Below are 14,809 nucleotides of genomic sequence, written 5' to 3' on the forward strand. Positions count from 1 at the left end.
GTCAGGTGGACAGATTATCTTGGCAAAGGAGAAATGCTAACTGACAGGGATGTAAACAAATTTGTGGACAAAATTTGAAAGAAATAAGCATTTTGATCTTTTATTTCAGCTCATGAAAAATGGGACCAAAACTTTACATGTTGCATTTATATTTTTGTTCAGTGTAGTTTTCCCATTTTAACTTTGTTGTGCTTTTAAATGCTTGAAAGTGCAGTAATAACACATTTAGATGACAACTAAACCACAAATCGGACATTTTTTCCATTGTAATTTGGTTGTGTTAGATGATTAAGATCAAAGTGACAGCACATTGGGAATTCAACTTCTCTCTTTTTAAATGTTGAAATCTTACTGATCAATGTCAACCAAATATTACCCAAATTTACACATTGAAATTATGTGGTGTGCCCAGTGGGAATAGCCTACACAAACACATACAGTACACATACAGACAAGGAATCAACATGTTGAATGAGAGAAGATCAGCTTTATACCAGCATATTCAAAACCCATGTAGTACTTCTATTTCTATGTATTTACAAAACATAACACAAGATTTTTAAAAAGAAAAAAGAAAATGAACACGTCATAAATGGAAACAAACATTAACAAAATGTGGAACGTTCAAATTTACAAATGCATCTTTCAGTATTTACATTTGTGACTTTGAACTAACATGAAAACAAAAGGCTCTGTACTGGTGTCCTCTAGTTCACCATCCCCCTCTCTCTTTCTGTCCATTTGTAAGATAATATCCATAAAACATAGAGGAGATAGATTTGTGAGCTTTACAGGTATACGTATGGGAGGGAGTAGTAAAATCCACCTCTAAATAATATTGTAATAATCTAACATGGACTAAGGATTAGGTTTAAAACAATACGAGATACACCTACTGTATTTCACCTCCACACAAACTCTCCAAAATACATTAAGATCACAGTTTGTCCGGATGACAATAATAAATTAAGAGAATGATTTAACTCCGTGTTTTTAAAGGCCCAGTGCAGTCAAACTAGATTCTTCTTTTTTTAACCATTTAAATAGTTAAATATTGAAGTAAGGTACTTAATTGTTACACAGAAATGATTTGATATTGAGATAAAAACATCTGCATTGGACCTTTAAGAAAACCTTCACACAAACCCTCTACAACCATCGTCAACCATCGTCAACCATCGTCAACCATTGTCAACCATTGTCAACCATCGCTGCAGTTTTTGTCTTCCTTTTTTCATCAATCAAAATATTTTTTTGATATTTGTAAAGCGCTTTTCATTATACAGAATAATCTCAAAATGCATAAAATAAAAAAAACGAATTGACACAAGACAGGGCAACTGACACAATTAACCCAGATAACACAAGGGACAAGGACACCAAGGAGCACAGCTATCAACAGAAAGCCTTACTACAGAGAAAAAGGTCTTTAGGCCCGTTTTAAAGGAGCCCAGAGTCTGTGGTGCCTTCAGGTGGTCATGGAGAGCATTCCAGAGGCTCGGGGGGCGGTCAAGCTGAAAGCCTGATCCACATGGAGCGGAGCTTGGTCCTGGGGGCGTGGAGGAGCAGGCTATCGCTTGACCTGCGGGTGGAGTTATGGAGGGAGAGCAGTTATTTGAGATAAGCAGGAGGGTTTTGAATTCAAACCGGAATGAGATGGGGAGCCAGTGCAGAGATGCCAGGATGGGGGTGATGGGATGGTGTTTCCGCACTCTCATCAGGATCGTGGCAGCGTTGTTCTGGGTATATTGGAGCTTCAGGTGACTCCTGCCAGGGATCCCGATGAAGTGTGTTGCAGTAGTCCAGCATTGAGGAGATAAAGGCATGGATGAGTTTCTCTGCGTTAGTCTGAGTGAGGGTGAGAATTTGGCAATGTTCTTGAGGTGATAGAATGATGCTTGGCTTTACAAAGTTGTTTGATCTGGCTGTCAAAGGTCTGGGCGGAATCAAGCTTTACACCCAGATTGTAAATTAAGGGGGAGAGAGGGATGTTCTGTCCTGCTATGGTCAGGTGTGTTTTTGGTGAGTGCTGGACCTGGTGGGGGCTGCCAACAAGTAGAGCCCCGGTTTTGCTGCTGTTCACTTGAAGGAAGTTTTGCTTTATCCATGCCCTTATCTCCTCAAAGCAGGTGTTTAAAAAAATCTACAGTTTTGCATTAATTGAACAATCATAACAGGTTGCATCATTTTTAAAAGGCAGAAAACCAACCACTGGAATTCTCTCTGTTCTCTCCATGTCAGATGTGTAATCGTTAGATTGGTGAATCTCTGTTTTGTAGGTGTTTATGTTCCTGGTCAAGACATAGATACAAGAATGATATCTGCATTTATGTCTCATATCTAATTGACCATTGTCTCTCTCTCTTTGCAGTCAACATAGCACATCAAATCCAAGTGTATGGAGCTGAAAATAAAATAAGAGCTCTTGGTGAATGTTCACTGTGGGACCAAGATCTCAAATCACTGAAGCTGTTGCCCAGTTCCAGTCCCACATAGGCTTTATCCCAGGTTGTTGTGTATCCAATGAGAATGAAGTTGACATCTCAATATAATTCATCCAAATCAAGACATAACAACTGCAGGTGGGGAGACAGGCCAGAACGCTATCCTCTCGAATTTCTTTACACTTGAGGGTTTTCAGTTTCTTTTCCACAAGATGGTGGCGCATGGTACATATTTCTGTGTTAACAGACTTAGCACAACTGAGAGTGTGCAGTGACATACATTTATAAATATTCAGAGATGTTTTATTTCAGTTTCTTTATACAGTCTCTGATGGTAGGTGTTGATGAACAAAGCAGGTCACAAATGTAAAATGGGGAGGAAACAGAAAAGAAGAAGAGGCCAAGGGGAGAATGAGGCCTGGGTCCACTGTCCTGGTAGAGATATCACAGAGAGGAAGAGCCGGGGAGCTTAGATGACATCACATCCTGTCTCTGTGCGTTCCACCAATCCACACCACTAACTGACCAGCTGGCAAAGCCTTCACACACTCATGGTCATGTTTGGAGAATACTGCAGAGAGAAACAGAGGAAATGAGGATAAAGATAGGATAAAGTAATCCCTCTCACCCCCCCCCCCCCTTAAAAGATTTAGATCCACTACTGTTCCACTGGATGTCATAAGGTGAATGCACCAATTTGTAAGTCGCTCTGGATAAGAGCGTCTGCTAAATGACTTAAATGTAAATGTAAATGAAATATTATCAATACATAATAATAATTATGGAAATATAATCAATGCATAATAATTTAGTGGGTTCTTGTATTTGTCATATTTCACACATGTGAAATGTAATATGCATTTTTGACTTGTTGCATTTTTGAAATGTTTTTTTTTTGCATATCCCAACTCCCTGAACAAGGCAGTTAACCCACTGTTCCTAGGTTGTCATTGTAAATAAGAATTTGTTCTTAACTGACTTGCCTAGTTAAATAAAGGTAAAATAAAAAAAAAATTAAATGTAGGGTTAAGTGCCTTGCTCAAGGGCACATTGACACATTTCTCACCTTATTGGCGCTGGGATTTGAACAAACAACCTTTCGGTTAATGGTCCAACGTTCTAACCGCTAGGCTAACTGCCGCCAAACGCACATCAATACCCCTATGAAGCCAAACGCACATAATGTATCGACTTCACTTCCACGGTTTGTAAAATTCAGACAACTGCTTGATGATTGCCCCTTGGACCAGGTGTGAATGCTCTCGGGGACTAACCTGCCAAACCATTTTAAATCAAATGTTGATGGCCCATTAGCAGGTAGTTAAATATGCTCAGTTGAGAGTCGGTGTGAGGGTTGTGCCTGTATGAGTAGTATGTATATTCTTTTACATATTAGTGTAGGTTAACAGCAAGGATAAACCGATATCACAAGATGCCTTGCTCATATCGATATCAAAGGATAACGATATCATACCGAATGATCGATATTGGTGCCCGCCACCAGTGTGAACAAGTAGAGCACACACACTGAAATGGCCCTACACATACCCGGGGTGGTTGGTGAAACATTGTGTTGGAGAATTTCAGTGTTTAGGCCGTTATTATTATCTATTATCAACACCATACACTAACAATATATAATTAGTAGTGATGTGTTCTGACTTTGAAAATAGGAAATATCCTTATTCATGTCACTGAGGGAGAGAGAGGAATGTAGAACGTTTGCATCCTGTCAGGATATGTTATTGTTAGACATCAGGGATCCTATGAGGAGGAGTGAAGAGATGAAGTGAGGAAGAACACATATCACTAAAGTTCTGCCTAGCAATAAAGATGTCATGCTTAGAGGGAAGGAGGATACTTCCTAGCCACTGTGCTTCTACACCTGCATTGCTTGCTGTTTGGGGTTTTAGACTGGGTTTCTGTACAGCACTTTGAGATATCAGCTGATGTAAGAAGGGCTATATAAATAAATTTGATTCACTGTTCAGCTGTCTGACCCTTTGGGTGAATAAACTTGGTTGGAGCTTTTATAGTTGTCCATCAGTTTTTTTACCCTGTTATTTAGAACCTAACAGTAGGCTTTAGTGAAAGTTGGTAAAACATTTGAATCTTTAGGCCTAATGCTAGAAAATATACCAATAGTCCTAATGTGTCTATGGTACTTTGAATAACCTCACAGTTAATCAGTCAGAGTTATACTGTACAAAACAGTCTTCTACGTACAGATATTCTACCAATAACATGTGTCAGTGAGGTTGTGGGTACGAACTCACGCTCTCGTTCTGAAAGGGGTTGAGGAAGTTGCCACCCATCTCTCCATCTTCTCTGGGGGTCCCCGGCTGGTTACTCAGACTCAGGTTACCAGGTGAGTTCTAATCAAGACCAACCATAAAACACAGAAATATCATCTATCAAATAGCTATACATACCATACTATACTATATAGGGCAGATGATCCATTAACGGTAGTACCAATATTTCAACCACATACAAATACAGACTAATCACTACGATGTGTTGTGAAACACTTCATTCTGTCTGAGAATTGATTGACAGATATGAGTGATGCTGGTGACTGATGGTTTGGGTTGGAGTCTTCTCTTACCTTGGGGAGGCTGTCCATGTCTCCAGACCCTGGGTGTTTGATAGAGAGAAGGTGACATTTTTTTGAAGGACATTACTACTATACAGTCCAGCAAACATAAACTTGCTCTTCACAAGACTAGTGTAGTGAGTTAAGAACAGGCTCAAAGCGTACATGCGTGTGTATGTTTGTAAGTGTTACCTAGCGACCCGTTCATGTGATGTGGCTCCATTCCTGCCATCCCTCCCATTGGACCGTCTGCACCTGGACCCATTGGGAACTGAGGAACAAACACAAGCACACAGTTATACACAGTTCAATACACACAGAGAAACACGCATGCATGCCACACACACACAGATAATAATGAATGAGTTGTCTTACATTTGGTCTGTTTCCACCAGGAGGGACTGTGTTGATCAGGGTGTACATGTTGTCACCAGAGTTAGTTGAGTCTGACAGGAAACAATGGGAAACAGACCCATTGGTGCAATAATAACCGCTCAAATAACATAAGAACCAATACATACAGTTCACTACACAAACACACATTAGTCAACTTCAGGTTAAGTAATCACTAGAAAAGCTACCTTATTGAGGTGAAATGTACATACTTTGACTGTGATATGTGGTTGTCGCACCTTAAGATTAATGCACTAACTTTAAGTCAATTTGGATAAGAGCATCTGCTAAATGACTCAAATGTAGAAACTTTAACATACTACTGGCCAAATTGGCAACTGACTTCAGGTAAAGCATTACATCACACCTTAGGCCCGATATGAATAGCTAAATAGTTTCAGACCAAATGGCTTAAGTCCGTTTGTAACATTGTGAATGTATCCCTGTCCTTGTAACCCCACACACACATCCATTGTGCCTCACTCAGGTCTAGGCCTAGGGACACCAGGTACCATAAGCCTACGCATGAAGATCCAATGATGCCTTAGGTTAGTAAATATGACTTAGCTCTGTCTAAATCGTAGATATCAACAGGACATCAATTTCGTTCCCCTTACACTGTCCTCCCGGGTCAGCAACTCACAAGACTCAAACACCCACACCCACACACACTACCTGCTGGGCTGGGCATTATTGGAGTACCAGGTGGCCCCCCTCCTCCTGGTGGACCCTAAAATGAGAGTTGATAATGGGGAGAAGAATGCCTCAGATACATCAAAGCTACAACACACCAACAATACAATGCTCTTAATAGCTGTTAACACAATACTCCCTATACTGCCCTGTAACTAACAGGCAAATACAGAGTCACATACCACATAACTCCCTGGAGACGCAGAGGAGTATGGGATCTATAGACAGAGGGGGGGGGAGAAGAAAATGTTTCTTTATTTAAACCCTCTCTGCGATAAATGTATGACCATTTATTGTAATTGTGGTTTATTTAAGTATCTGTCATGGTGGTTGTGTTACAGTGTTTTTCTGTACTCACCGAGTTGGCATTTGGAGGATTTGGCCAAGGTCTACCCCCACCAGGGCCCCTAGAATACACACCCACACACACACACACTTTAGTTTTTTAACACGTCATAAGCCATGGCAAAAATGTTTAGAATGACAGAAAAATAGCTGTAAAACTGCAACATTTTCTCTCAGCCTCATGGCAAAATGTGTAGAATAACAGGATATCAGCTATAAAACTGCTTATTTCTCTCCGCCCCATGGCAATAAAGTGCCTTCAGAAAGTATTCACACACTTCGACTTTTTCCACATTTTATTGAGTTACAGCCTGAATTTAAAATGGTTTAAATTGAGATTTTGTGTCACTGGCCTACACACAATACCCATAATGTCAAAGTGGAATTCTGTTTTTTGAAAAATGAAAAGCTGAAAAGTCTTGAGCCAGTAAGTAGTCAACCCCTTCGTTATGGCAAGTATATAAGTCTATAATAATAAGATGCATGGACTCACTCTGTGTGCAATAATAGTGTTTAAAATAATTTTTTAATGACTACCTCATATCTGTACCCCACACATACAATTATCTGTAAGGTCCCTTCGTCGAGCAGTGAATTTCACACACAGATTCAACCACAAAGACCTGGGAGGTTTTCCAGGCCTCGCAAAGAAGGGTAAAGTGTAGAAAACTGTAAAAAAAAGCAGCAGGCATTGAATATCCTTTTGAGCATGGTGAAGTTAATAATTACACTTTGGATGATGTATCAATACACCCAGTCACTACAAAGATACAGGCGTCCTTCCTAACTCAGTTGCCGGAGAGGAAGGAAACCGCTCAGGGATTTCACCACGAGGCAAATGGTGACTTTAAAACAGGTACAGTGTTTATTAATGGCTGTGATAGGTGAAAACTTAGGATGGATCAACAACATTATAGTTACTCCACAATACTAACCTAAATGACAGAGTGAAAAGAAGTAAGCCTGTACAGAATACAAATATTCAAAAACATGCATCCTGTTTGGAATAGCGCACTAAAGTAAAACTCGTCAAACAATTGCAGAAGAAATTAACTTTATGTCCTGAATACAAAGCCTTATGTTTGGGGCAAATCCAACACTTAACTGAGTACCACTTCATATTTTCAAACATGGTGGTGGATGCATCATGTTATGGGTATGCTCGTCATCGGCAAAGACTAGGGAGCTTTTTAGGATAAAAAGAAACTAAATAGAGCTAAGCACAGGAAAAATCCTAAATGAAAACCTGGTTCAGTATGCTTTCTAACAGACACTGGGAGGCAAATGAACCTTTCAGCAGGACAATAACCTAAAACACAAGGCCAAATAAAGTGAGTGTACAAAACATTAAGAACACCTGCTCTTTCCATGACATAGACTGACCAGGTGAATCCAGATGAAAGCTATGATCCCTTATTGATGTCACTTGTTAAATCCACTTTAATCAGTGTAGATGAAGGGGAGGAGACAGGTTAAAGAAGTATTTTAAAGCGTTGAGGCAATTGAGACATGCATTGTGCATGTGTGCCATTCAGAGGGTAAATGGGCAAGACAAAAGATTGAAGGGCCTGAATGGAAAGGAAAGGGAAAAGGGGATACCTAGTCAGTTGTACAACTGAATGCATTCAACTGAAATGTGTCTCCACATTTAACCCAACCCCTCTGAATGGGGTATGGTAAAAAGTGCCAGGCGCACCGATTTGTTTCAAGAACTGTAACGCTACTGGGTTTTTCATGCTCAACAGTTTCCTGTGTGTATCAATAATGGTCCACCACCCAAAGGACATTCAGTCAACTTGACTCAACTGTGGGAAGCATTTGAGTGATCATGGGCTCCACATGGACTCAATATTAGGAAGGTGTTCTTAATGTTTTGTACACTCAGTGTATACACGATTTGCTTACCAAGATGACATTGAATGTTCATTTGTGGCCTTAGTTACAGTTTTGACTTAAATCTGCTTGAATAGCTAAGGCAAGACTTGAAAATGGCTGTGTAGCAATGATCAACAACCAACTTGACAGAGCTTGAAGAATTTTAAAATAATAATTTAAAAATATTGTACAATCCAGGTGTGCCAAGCTCTTAGAAACTTACCCAGAAAGACTCACAGCTGTAATCATTGCCGAAGGTGATTCTAACATGAATTGACTCAGGGGTGTAAATACTTAGGTAAATTAGATATTTCTGTATTTAATTTTCAATACATTTGCAAACATTTCTAAAAACATGTTTTCACTTTGTCATTATGGGGTATTGTGTATAGATGGGTGAGAGATATTTTGAATTCAGGCTGTAACACAACAAAATGTGGAATAAGTCAAGGGGTATGAACACTTTCTGAAGGCTCTGTATGTGTAGTATTGCAGGAACATTGTCTCTCAGCCTCATGGTAAAAGGTGTTGAATAGCATGATATTAGCTATAATACTCGCAAAACTGCAGTACGCCACTGCTATGTGTGTGTGTGTGTGTGTGTGTGTGTGTGTGTATGTACTGTATGTTTGCACTGTATTTGAACCCAGGTCTGGTGCATGCATGTGTGTGTTGATGACAGAGTGCTCACATGTTCATGCCAGGCATCCCAGGGCCAACCAGTGCATTGAGAGGTGGTCTCATCCCTCCACCGTAGTTCTGGAAGAGAGAATCCCAAGGCCAAATGACCATAATGTAATGTACACATACATCAAACAGGTTTCCACAGGTGGATAGTAGAAATACTACCATAGTATACTACCACACATGTACATACTGTATATAAACACATATATACAAATATATTCACCCACCTACAAACAAGCTCAAATGTGACAGAAGGAGTTTAAAGTTATGCATACTGTACCTGGAGATTTCATTCAATCAATCACATACCTGTGGCCCAAGAGAGACCATCCCTCTGGGGGGAGTCATTCGCTGCATGGGCCCCCCCATATTTGGATGCCCTGAAAAAATAGAGAGCCATCAGCCCTCAGCCTGTGTGTGTATGTAAGAGTCTGTGGTGTGTATGTGTGAGAGACCCACCTTGTTGTCTCGTGGGGTCCATTCCGCTGGGCAGCATAGGCTGGTTACCAGGGACCCCCATTGCCTGTGCCAAAATCATCATCATCATCATGATCATCACAGAATATCACACATCATCACTAACATATACTAAATATGAGGAGCTATACACACAATCATGCCAAAACACAGTCAAGACAAGATAATGTGTTCAAGTAAGGTATAAAGAAAAACACCCTCTTTGACTGTAAGACTAGACAAGATAATGTGTTCAAGTAAGGTATAAAGAGAAGCAGATATAAGTGAAATAAAAAGGAGGTCAGGATATAAAGAAGTCTTATAGACAGATGTACAATGGAACATTAGAATACATTTCCTATTGCAACCTGAGGAGGGCGTTAGTGATCTTACCTGATTGGTTATTCTGAGAGGAGGTCTGGGCCCACCAGGGTAACGAGGCGACATGAACGACTGTGAAGGTACACACACACACACACACACACACACACACACACACACACACACACACACACACACACACACACACACACACACACACACACACACACACACACACACACACACACACACACACACACACACACACACACACACACAGGGGAGAGTTGGGATAGAGGAAGGTAGAGTTAGGGAGATAGAGATAGACCGTTGGAAAAATATAAAGTATATGATGATGAATACTAGCGATGTTAGTATGACAGTCAGTCATCATGACCAGGCACCTGCACAGATAGGACCCTAGGCGTGCTGGTGTACCTGTCCTTTGCCCGCCTATGAAAAAGGGCCCTTTTGTACTGATTACTTTTTATTTTATTTTTATTTTTTATTTTCTCTATTGTAACTTTAGATGTAACAACTTGTCCATCAATCTAGAACATTTCTCATAATGTTCTAATGAATCTTTTAAAAAATACCCTCCTCCGCCCGATCTGCCCCCGCAAGTGCGGCGGTGCCCATAAGCTGCTGCGCTCATCCTGCATGCACAAGCCACCTACTGGCGGTTACTTTGCTGTTGCTAGCATGTGTTATCTGACAGTCAGGGACAGGGAAGGGGGCATCTGCAGTTTGACTGTTTGTAAGCAGCAGAACAAATTCAAATCAAGTAAACACTAGTTTACTTATTTGAACAGATTAGCCTGGCTAACTAGCTCATTCATAACCTACATTCTAAATCATCAGCTGATATAGCCCACCCCGGTAGTGGTTCTAGCAAAGACAGGCAACGTTTAACTAACTCCCTTTCATCTCTGTCCAAAGCTGTGTACACGGCCCTGGTCACTTCCACAACTTCCATGACTAACTACGTGTATATGTTTGAAACTATCAGTGTTTCATGTAGGACTAAAATGTGTGTGAACTGTGTGTGAAATATCATTTTGCTATTTTGTGTGCCTGCTATCCAATGTCCACACCACACACAATAAACGGTCACATAAATGTTGGGTTCAATTCAAAACTAACCCAAATCCAGCCAATGATGTGAGCTACAGGGAGCAGTACCATAACACACCCCTAGGGAGCAGTACCATACCACACCCATAGGGAGCAGTACCATAACACACCCCTAGGGAGCAGTATTATAACACACCCCTAGGGAGCAGTACCATAACACACCCCTAGGGAGCAGTACCATAACACACCCCTAGGGAGCAGTACCATAACACACCCCTAGGGAGCAGTACCATAACACACCCCTAGGGAGCAGTACCATTACACACCCCTAGGGAGCAGTACCATAACACACCCCTAGGGAGCAGTATCATAACACACCCCTAGGGAGCAGTACCATAACACACCCCTAGGAAGCAGTACCATACCACACCCCTAGGGAGCAGTACCATAACACACCCCTAGGGAGCAGTACCATTACACACCCCTAGGGAGCAGTACCATAACACACCCCTAGGGAGCAGTACCATAACACACCCCTAGGGAGCAGTACCATACCACACCCCTAGGGAGCAGTACCATAACACACCACTAGGGAGCAGTACCATACCACACCCATAGGGAGCAGTACCATACCACACCCATAGGGAGCAGTACCATACCACACCCCTAGGGAGCAGTATTATAACACACCCCTAGGGAGCAGTACCATAACACACCCCTAGGGAGCAGTACCATAACACACTCCTAGGGAGCAGTACCATACCACACCTCTCGGGAGCAGTATCATAACACACCTCTAGGGAGCAGTATCATAACACACCCCTAGGGAGCAGTACCATAACACACCCCTAGGAAGCAGTACCATAACACACCCATAGGGAGCAGTACCATACCACACCCCTAGGGAGCAGTACCATACCACACCCCTAGGGAGCAGTACCATACCACACCTCTAGGGAGCAGTACCATAACACACCCCTAGGGAGCAGTACCATAACACACCCCTAGGGAGCAGTACCATAACACACCCCTAGGGAGCAGTACCATAACACACCCCTAGGAAGCAGTACCATACCACACCCCTAGGGAGCAGTACCATAACACACCCCTAGGGAGCAGTACCATTACACACCCCTAGGGAGCAGTATCATAACACACCCCTAGGGAGCAGTACCATAACACACCCCTAGGGAGCAGTACCATACCACACCCATAGGGAGCAGTACCATAACACACCCCTAGTAGGGAGCAGTATCATAACACACCCCTAGGGAGCAGTACCATTACACACCCCTAGGGAGCAGTACCATAACACACCCATAGGGAGCAGTACCATAACACACCCCTAGGGAGCAGTATCATAACACACCCCTAGGGAGCAGTATCATAACACACCCCTAGGGAGCAGTACCACACCAATCTGAGTGTGCACACTAAAGACCCCTTTTTTGCTTTATATATTCAAATACACCTTAGCCAAATACATTTAAACTCAGTTTTTCACCATTCCTGACATTTAATCGTAGTAAAAATTCCCTGTTTTAGGTCAGTTAGGATCACCACTTGATTTTAAGAATGTGAAATGTCAGAATAATAGTAGAGAGAATGATTTATTTCAGCTTGTATTTCTTTCATCACATTCCTAGTGGGTCAGAAGTTTATATAAACTCAATTAGTATTTGGTAGCATTGCCTTTAAATTGTTTAACTTGGGTAAAACGTTTCAGGTAGCCTTCCACAAGCTTCCCTGTAACGAATCTCTTCCTTGTCTGAGGAGGAGTAGGAAATATCGGACCAATATGCAGGGTGGTAAGTGTTCGTCATATTTATTACACTGAACAGAGGAAACAAACAAACAAGCGAATAAAGAAAAAACGAAACAGTCCCGAATGGTGAAAAACACTGAAAGAGAAAATAACCACCCACAAACAAGAGTGGGAAAACAGGCTACCTAAGTATGGTTCTCAATCAGAGACAACGATTGACAGCTGCCATACCAGGCAAAACACATAGAAATACAAACACAAGAACAAAACAGAGTGCCCACCCCAACTCACGCCCTGATCAACCTAAAATAGAAACATACAAAAGGAACTAAGGTCAGGACGTGACATTCCCACAATACGTTGGGTCAATTCTGGCCCATTCCTCCTGACAGAAATGGTGTAAACCTCCAGATTTGTAGGCCTCCTTGCACGCACACGGTTATTCAGTTCTGCCCACCAATTTTCTATAGGATTGAGGTCAGGGCTTTGTGATGGCCACTCCGATACTGTGACTTTGTTGTCCTTAAGCCATTTTGCCACAACTTTGGAAGTATGCTTGGGATCATTGTCCATTTGGAAGATCCATTTGCGACCAAGCTTTAACTTGACTGATGTCTTGAGACGTTGCTTCAATATATCCACAGAATTTTCCTGCCCTCATGATGCCATCTATTTTGTGAAGTGCACCAGTCCCTCCTGCAGCAAAGCACCCCCACAACATGATGCTGCCACCCCCGTGCTTCACGGTTGGGATGGTGTTCTTCGGCTTGCAATCCTCCCCCTTTTCCTCCAAACATAATGATGGTCATTGTTGCCAAACAGTTCTATTTTTTTTTTCATCAAACCAGAGGACATTTCTCCAAAAAGTACGATCTTTGTCCCCATGTGCAGTTGCAAACCGTAGTCTGGCTTTTTTTATGGCGGATTTGTAGCAGTGGCTTCTTTCTTGCTGAGCGGCCTTTCAGGTTATGTCGATATACGACTCGTTTTACTGTGGATATAGATACTTTTGCACCTGTTTCCTCCAGCATCTTCACAAGGTCCTTGATTTGCACTTTTCGCACCAAAGCACGTTCATCTCTAGGAGACAGAACGTGTCTCCTTCCTGAGCGGTATGACGGCTGCGTGGTCCCATGGAGTTTATACTTGTGTACTATTGTTTGTACAGATGAACATGGTACCTTCAGGCATTTGGCAATTGCTCCCAAGGATGAACCAGACTTGTGGAGGTCTACAATTTTGTTTCTGAGGTCTTGGCTGATTTCTTTTGATTTTCCCATGATGTCAAGCAAAGAGGCACAGAGTTTTGAAGGTAGGCCTTGAAATACATCCGCAGGTACATCTCCAATTGACTCAAATGATGTCAATTAGCTTATCAGAAGCTTCTAAAGCCATGACATGATTTTCTGGAAGTTGTTTAAAGGCACATTCAACTTAGTGTATGTAAACTTCTGACCCACTGGAAATGTGATACAGTGAATTAGAAGTGAAATAATCTGTCTGTAAACAATTGTTGGAAATATTACTTGTGTCATGCACAAAGTAGATGTCCTAACCGACTTGCCAAAACCATAGTTTGTTAACGATAAATTTGGGGAGTGGTTGAAAATCGAGTTTTAATGATTCCAACCTAAGAGTATGTACACTTCCGACTTCAACTGTATATACTGTATGTATGTGTGTGTGTGTGTATGTGTGTGTGTGTGTGTACCTGGAAGAATCCTGGAGGTACGGGTCCCACTGGCATTCCCTCTCCTGGGGGAAGGTTTCCAAGTATGGGACTGGGAGCTGCTGCTGCACTCTGGAAGACACACACACACACGCGCACACACACACAAAGTCAGGTTAGGTCATGAGGATGGTGTATCAGTGAGGCGGTAACTATTAACACACTCATGCAGAAAAGGTCCAAAGACATCCAAAATTCCAACACCAGGAGACACTGAACCCTAGGAAAATCCATAATCCAGCCGATGACTACCTATAATCCAGCCCATGACTACAACTAATCCAGCCGCTGACTACCTATAATCCAGCCCATGACTACCTATAATCCAGCCCATGACTACCTATAATCCAGCCCATGACTACCTATAATCCAGCCCATGACTACATATAATCCAGCCCATGACTACCTATAATCCAGCCCATGACTACAAC

General features: G+C 41.9%; 1 protein-coding gene across 1 annotated transcript in view; it reads right to left on the bottom strand.

The window, feature by feature from the left end:
- Nucleotides 1-467: 467 nt before the first annotated feature.
- LOC115140176 (single-stranded DNA-binding protein 2) overlaps nucleotides 468-14,809 on the bottom strand; it is a 130,064-nt gene continuing 115,722 nt past the window's right edge. Inside the window, exons 5-17 of the mRNA XM_029678355.2 lie at nucleotides 14,361-14,450; nucleotides 9,883-9,942; nucleotides 9,493-9,556; nucleotides 9,343-9,413; nucleotides 9,038-9,105; nucleotides 6,485-6,533; nucleotides 6,309-6,344; nucleotides 6,109-6,163; nucleotides 5,416-5,486; nucleotides 5,233-5,311; nucleotides 5,053-5,081; nucleotides 4,721-4,819; nucleotides 468-3,015 (exon numbers count right to left, since the gene is read on the bottom strand). Of these exons, the coding sequence (XP_029534215.1) occupies nucleotides 2,986-3,015; nucleotides 4,721-4,819; nucleotides 5,053-5,081; nucleotides 5,233-5,311; nucleotides 5,416-5,486; nucleotides 6,109-6,163; nucleotides 6,309-6,344; nucleotides 6,485-6,533; nucleotides 9,038-9,105; nucleotides 9,343-9,413; nucleotides 9,493-9,556; nucleotides 9,883-9,942; nucleotides 14,361-14,450 (801 nt within the window). The 3' untranslated portion in view covers nucleotides 468-2,985. The remainder of the gene's footprint in view (nucleotides 3,016-4,720; nucleotides 4,820-5,052; nucleotides 5,082-5,232; nucleotides 5,312-5,415; nucleotides 5,487-6,108; nucleotides 6,164-6,308; nucleotides 6,345-6,484; nucleotides 6,534-9,037; nucleotides 9,106-9,342; nucleotides 9,414-9,492; nucleotides 9,557-9,882; nucleotides 9,943-14,360; nucleotides 14,451-14,809) is intronic.

The sequence above is a fragment of the Oncorhynchus nerka genome, linkage group LG13 (assembly GCF_034236695.1).
Source record: "Oncorhynchus nerka isolate Pitt River linkage group LG13, Oner_Uvic_2.0, whole genome shotgun sequence".
Taxonomy (NCBI): Eukaryota; Metazoa; Chordata; class Actinopteri; order Salmoniformes; family Salmonidae; genus Oncorhynchus; species Oncorhynchus nerka.